At 37.7% G+C, this 5,886-nt stretch overlaps 1 gene segment (V, D, J or C); it reads left to right on the forward strand.

Annotated features, from left to right (window-relative positions):
- Positions 1-4,030: 4,030 nt before the first annotated feature.
- LOC132654379 (immunoglobulin kappa variable 4-1-like) lies at positions 4,031-4,611 on the forward strand. The segment is given in 2 exon segments: positions 4,031-4,088; positions 4,289-4,611. Coding segments are annotated over 2 exon segments (372 nt in total).
- Positions 4,612-5,886: the final 1,275 nt, after the last annotated feature.

A 5,886-nucleotide genomic window follows, 5' to 3' on the forward strand; every position in this document is an offset into this window, starting at 1 on the left:
GCTGGTGTCATGACTCTTGCCACTTCCAGTGAATATATGGCTGTGTCAGATTGCATTCATATATTATAGAAAGTTTTCATTGCTCTAGTTTTCCCTTCCACATCATCCTTCACGTGCCCAAATTCCAGCTTTCATTTCTTGCATTCATTCCCTCAATGTTATCTTCCTTCCCTTTCCCCATCTGACCTTCTTGTTACTGTCTTCACTATAATGTCTTTATTTCAACAATCTATAAATGTCATCCAGAGTGGAAAAGTCTGAGAGGCATCAACATGGAATAGTGATCAAGGCTGGGTACCTAAACTAGTGAAAGAACTTGCTTCATTAAGCAAGTTAACCACATTATCCAAAGTGATGTTCCCAAAGTCGATGATGGACCCATTTGGCCCCATCACTATTAGTGGGTCATTCAACTGGGTTTGATTATCCTCCAACTCATACTTGTTTTATTCTTTTAATGGCTGTAAAGAAGAACTGAAAATCCTCCTTTTATTATCACAAGATATATTATTTTCAAGGCTCTTGAAATGGTTACATAATGCAGACCAGGTTACATTTTAAAATATTAAACTCAAAGCTTTTAACTTAAAAATATTTATTAGAGATAAAATAAAAAGAATTAACTGAAAAAAATTTAAGGGAGTTTACCTAAAAAACTTACAGACAAACACATGTCAGTTAAGACAATGGTTTAAAACAGTATATGTAGGAGAGTTAACCTTTTAATTAGATGTGAGTTAATATACTATATATATACTATTTTGAAATTCTGTAGGATATTATTTTTATTAAGTAAAGAAAAGCTTTGGCAAAGAATATAAAGAAAGTTCTTCATGTAAAACAGTGGTTCTCAAACTTCCTAATAATGCAACCCTTTTAGTATAGTTCCTCAGGTTGTGGTGACATCCAACAACCTGTTTTCATTTATACTCCATGGCCATAATGTTCCTATTGTTATGAAATATAATGAAAATATCTGATAATCCAGATGATCTTATACAACCCCTCTGAATATATCTTTTGACCTCAAAGCAGTTTGGACCCACAGGTTGAAAACCTCTTAAATAAACCCATTATTATTAATCAGAATCATTTAGTAAAGCAATAGTTTTTGTTAATTTTCCTTCAAAAATCTTTCTTTGTCTACTGTTCCTTGTCACATGTAGAGGGTAGACATGGCCTCTCATCCAGAGAATAAAAGATTCTAAGTGCTGGAACAGAAAAGCTGAGTTCAGGTTTATACTGTACCAGGATAATTTGCATCTCAGACAGATATTCCCTCGTTATCCATCCACAGAGGTGTCCATGGAAGAGGGTATTGTGTCTCAGAAGCTGAAGGTCATCACTTTCATACTTCCTATTTACAAGGGTGGAGGCATATTAATCAGTATTGTATTCAGCCAGCAGGGTTAGAGTTCATTTGTAATGAAAGCCAACAAAATCTAAAGAACCAGGACATACTGTGGAAACTTGACTAAGGAGTGTTGGGCTCTTTTTGTTGTACATAATATAACTTGAACCTTTTATCTCTTTAGACCCCATGCTCTCCCAATGCATACTGTGAGAAGCCCATAGAGTCTTTGGATTTGTAAGATCCCTATTCCCAGTTGTTCAGTCTGAAAGAACAGTTGTAAACATCATGAGGGCACAGTCTGAGCTCAGTGCTGCTGTCACAATAAGAAGTGTAAAGTTTAGTGAGGATCAAAGGCATATGACAACTTGAGAGACACTGACAGGAGCAGGGCTCCTTGTCTGTCATTGTCTAGACCTTGAGATTAGGAACTTCCTCTATCTGCATATGGTCTACCTCTCTCTATGATGTTGTGTTAGTGGTTTACAGAAGACATCTGCATGTGTTTATCAGAAATTATTTAACATTTTATACCTGAAAAGTAGATGTATAAAATTATATATGTAGGCCCGGAGAGATTGCCGGGAGCCAAAGATATATACTGATGCCAACGCCAAATAGTGAGCCAAAGTTATTTAGTGGAGACAAAGGTCATTTAGTGGAGACCTAAAGCTATTTAGTGAAAGAGTTACCTAGGACCCTAAATCATGGGTGATAGATTTGTGAGAATATCTGTCTGTTGGTTTTAGAGCATCTGTGAGATAGCTTAAGAAAACATCCTTATGGTATCTTGCAGGTGCAATATATAAGCCATAGAAGCACTCTTCCTGTCTCCTGCAGCAGTAATTTAGCCTTCCCCCTTTCCTGCCTTCTCCCTATATAAGTTCGGTAAAAATATCCTAATAAAGGAGGCCTTGATCAGACAAACAGACTTGGCTTTACTCCTTGCATCTCTTGTTGTACCTCATTCTTCCCACCCCCCTTCATTAGGAACCCGTTGAACTCCCGTGGGAAGGGACAACATTTTATACCTGAAAAGTAGATGTATAAAATTATATATGTAGGCTCAGAGAGATGGCTCAGCAGTTAAGAGCACCGACTGCTCTTCCAGAGGTCCTGAGTTCAATTCCCAGCAACCACATAGTGGCTCACAGCCATCTGCAATGGAATCTAATTTCCTCTTCTGGTGTGTATGAAAACAGAGTGTTCATATGCATAAAATAAATAAGTATAAAAAATTATATATGTAATTCAAAATAGAAGGGAATGTGTATTACATAAATGAATACTTATTTTTCAATAATATTTGTGGTTTCATGGTGAAATATTGACATCAGATAAGATATTTGTGTTGGGCAGATTATATCAAGAGTTGCCTTGTAACTAGTGGTTTTCTGATACACATTGTTGAGAGATTGTCTATATGTATAGATTAGATTGGCTTAGAAGCTGGCATGTACCCCAGGCTGGCCTCAAGCTCGTGAGACTTCTGCTTTTGTCTTTCCAATTCTGGGAGTTCAGATCAGAATCTCCACTCCTTGCCATGATATTTCATGTTTCAATTTTCTTTTATACTTTACAAATAATTTTGGCTTCATAATTTACTTCTTATATATACTTTCAGATTTTTATAATATGAAGTCCTGGCATGTTCTGAGAGTTCTCTTACTGCTTTTGACTTTTTATTCATAGCCAAACTCTTTTTCACCCTTTGGATAACAACAAGAGCTGATGTTGTGTTCTACTTGTCTCCATAAAATCATTAAGTAGTTTAGGATTGCTGTGCCCCCTTCAATAGACATTTATCTGTTCAAGATGTCATAAGCCTATCTTAATCCAGTTTCAATATTACTAATTTTTAAATTACACTAACATTTGAATTCCATGAATAAAAACTCATGCCAGTGTTGGTCTACAGGAAAAACTTCACGAAAAAACTTTGTTCATCGTTTATTTCTCCAGATTTATATTCTACTTTCAATTTCCTGATCTTGTGGGGAGGATGCTTGTTAGCTTTTGCTGTGTATCCTTTGCTTTGAGATTAAAGTTCTTCTGATCTCAGTCTGAAATTAATGTTTTCCAGGATATCCACAGAGTGAATACTGAGCTGTTCTTTGTTTCTTAGTTCCTTGTTTTTCCAAGAAACTAGAGCCAAAATGTATGAGACCCTCCTCTCTGCCTTCAGTATAAGAGTGGCTTTGGAGATGGGGAATATTGAACACATGTAGCCTCAATTCTCTTTTTACCTCTCATCTTATCTTCCATCAACCTTTACTTTCTTTTATTGCTCTGTTTCTTTTATTGTTGTTGTTTTGATGTTTTTTTTTTAACATAGCCTATTATTTGCTTAAGACTGTCAATCTGAGATAGCTCTACTAATATTTCTACAGAAGTCAATTGATTTAAATATATCTTGGATTTTAACCCAGGTCTGCTCTTAAAACACGTAGTACTTTTCTACTTGAGAGCTGCAAGGCAATCTTTTTCTGTGATTGCTTATGCTCCCTCTAACAGTATTTTTGCCTGTTGATTGACACCGCTATACTCACAGACACTGCACAGGCATTTGCTTATGTATTTGCTTACTGCTTTGCATGGCATCCTCACAGCCAAGCCCAGCTGCTGAGAATTTATAAACTAGGCCTTTGCAGTGAGAACTGAACTTCATCAGACAGGAGGGGGAGCAAGATGAAGTCACAGACCCAGGTCCTCATATTCCTGCTGCTTTGGGTGTCTGGTATGAAACTCAAATTATTATAATCTTTGCAAAGTCACTTCTTTGCAGAAAAGAAATTTGAGTGTTTTAGGCTCAATATTTCTTACATAATAATGCTCTGATAAGATAGTAGTACAAAGCAATTAAATGAAAAATTTCAACTGTTTTTATACGCTGTGTTTGTGTACATATGCATGTTCATTGCATATTCCTGATTGCAGGTATGTGTGCACACATCATGATGACCCAGTCTCCATCCTCCCTGGCTGTGTCAGCAGGAGATAAGGTCACCATCAGCTGCAAATCCAGTCAGAGCCTTACTTTAGGCAGATTAAACTACTTGGCTTGGTACCAGCAGAAACCAGGGCATTCCCCTAAACTGCTGATCTACTGGGCATCCAGTAGGCAAACTGGGGTTCCTGATCGCTTCACAGCCAGTGGATCTGGGACAGATTTCACTCTCAGCATCAGCAGTGTACAGGCTGAAGACCTGGCATTTTATTACTGTCAGCAGTATCGCAGTACTCCTCCCACAGTACTTTAGCCTCCAACAAAAATCTGCTTGAGAATCTCACCAGCTGCCTGCACCACACACATCCCTGGACTTACCCACTTCCCCTTTCTGCATGATAGCAGGTGTGCCTGAGAGGGTGATGAATAGTTTACATAGCCAGTGCAAAATTATGGGTTCATTTTCTCTTATGTCTTTTGGTATCGAAATCCTTTATATGAAAATGCAAAAAGAATTCAGTATTATCATTCTTTTACTTCTGTATAACTTCTGAGACATAAAGGATGCCATAAAATTACTCTAAGGAATTTGGAACCTGATGTAGATGTTTTCAAATGTCAAACTGCTGTTAGAAAACAAGAAGAATGGCAAAGATGATCAGGATAACTAGCCTATAGAATTTCAGGAAGAGCAAGCTAAAGCAAAGTGGGCAAGAGTTGACAAAGAACAAGAAGAGAGAGAGAGAGAAAGGGAAGTCCTTATACAAGTCTTTTTGGAAATTGTGGGAAAGCACCAAAAGAAAAATGATTCTGTTCAAGCAGAGCCCCAGGAGCAGAGAGGGAGGAAACTTCTGCCAAAAGACTGAGGAGAACATTTTTGCATTCAAATAGAGCAAACGTAAACTCCTGCCCTAGAACCCTAGATGACAAACTGTACCAGCCACATGTCTTTACTGAGTCCCATATTTCAGCGGTTCTATCAGAAAAATTCAGATTGAGATCAGATTGAGAAATAAGCTAGAGGGAATGATTTTAGAGAAAAATAAGCTAAAGATATATTCTAAAGCATTAATATACCAATTGAAAACTCCACACAAACATCAAGGATGACACATTGTGCCCCTTAAAAACAGAGCATCTCATCTGAAGGAAATAAAGGAATTCTTTGTTGAAAGCTTAGCAAAGAATTTCTTTTCTACAATGGATGAACTGAATTGTAAAATCGTAACTAATGAAGTACTTATAAAACCTCCCATTGAGGCTACTATATTTTTTTAGAGGAGGGGCAGATGAGTTCCTGTATGGTTTGTCACAGAATCATTCTATGTCCTTTTCTCAACTATAAGTCATCTGGACACTGATCATGGACTTCCATGTGGTTTCGGGTGACAGTATGGACTATGAACATCCAAATGAAATCTTGGGTCATACATGCCATAGGCCTCAGCATGGTCTCCTGTACAGAGAACAGACACCAGCAAAGCCTCTGCCACAGACTGGACCACAGACACCCTCAGAGCCCTTGACAACAGCACAGTCCAAGAACATCAACATGGCTTCAGCTGGCAGTGCAGATCACTCACATCAA

The sequence above is a fragment of the Meriones unguiculatus genome, chromosome 5 (assembly GCF_030254825.1).
Source record: "Meriones unguiculatus strain TT.TT164.6M chromosome 5, Bangor_MerUng_6.1, whole genome shotgun sequence".
Classification (NCBI taxonomy): domain Eukaryota; kingdom Metazoa; phylum Chordata; class Mammalia; order Rodentia; family Muridae; genus Meriones; species Meriones unguiculatus.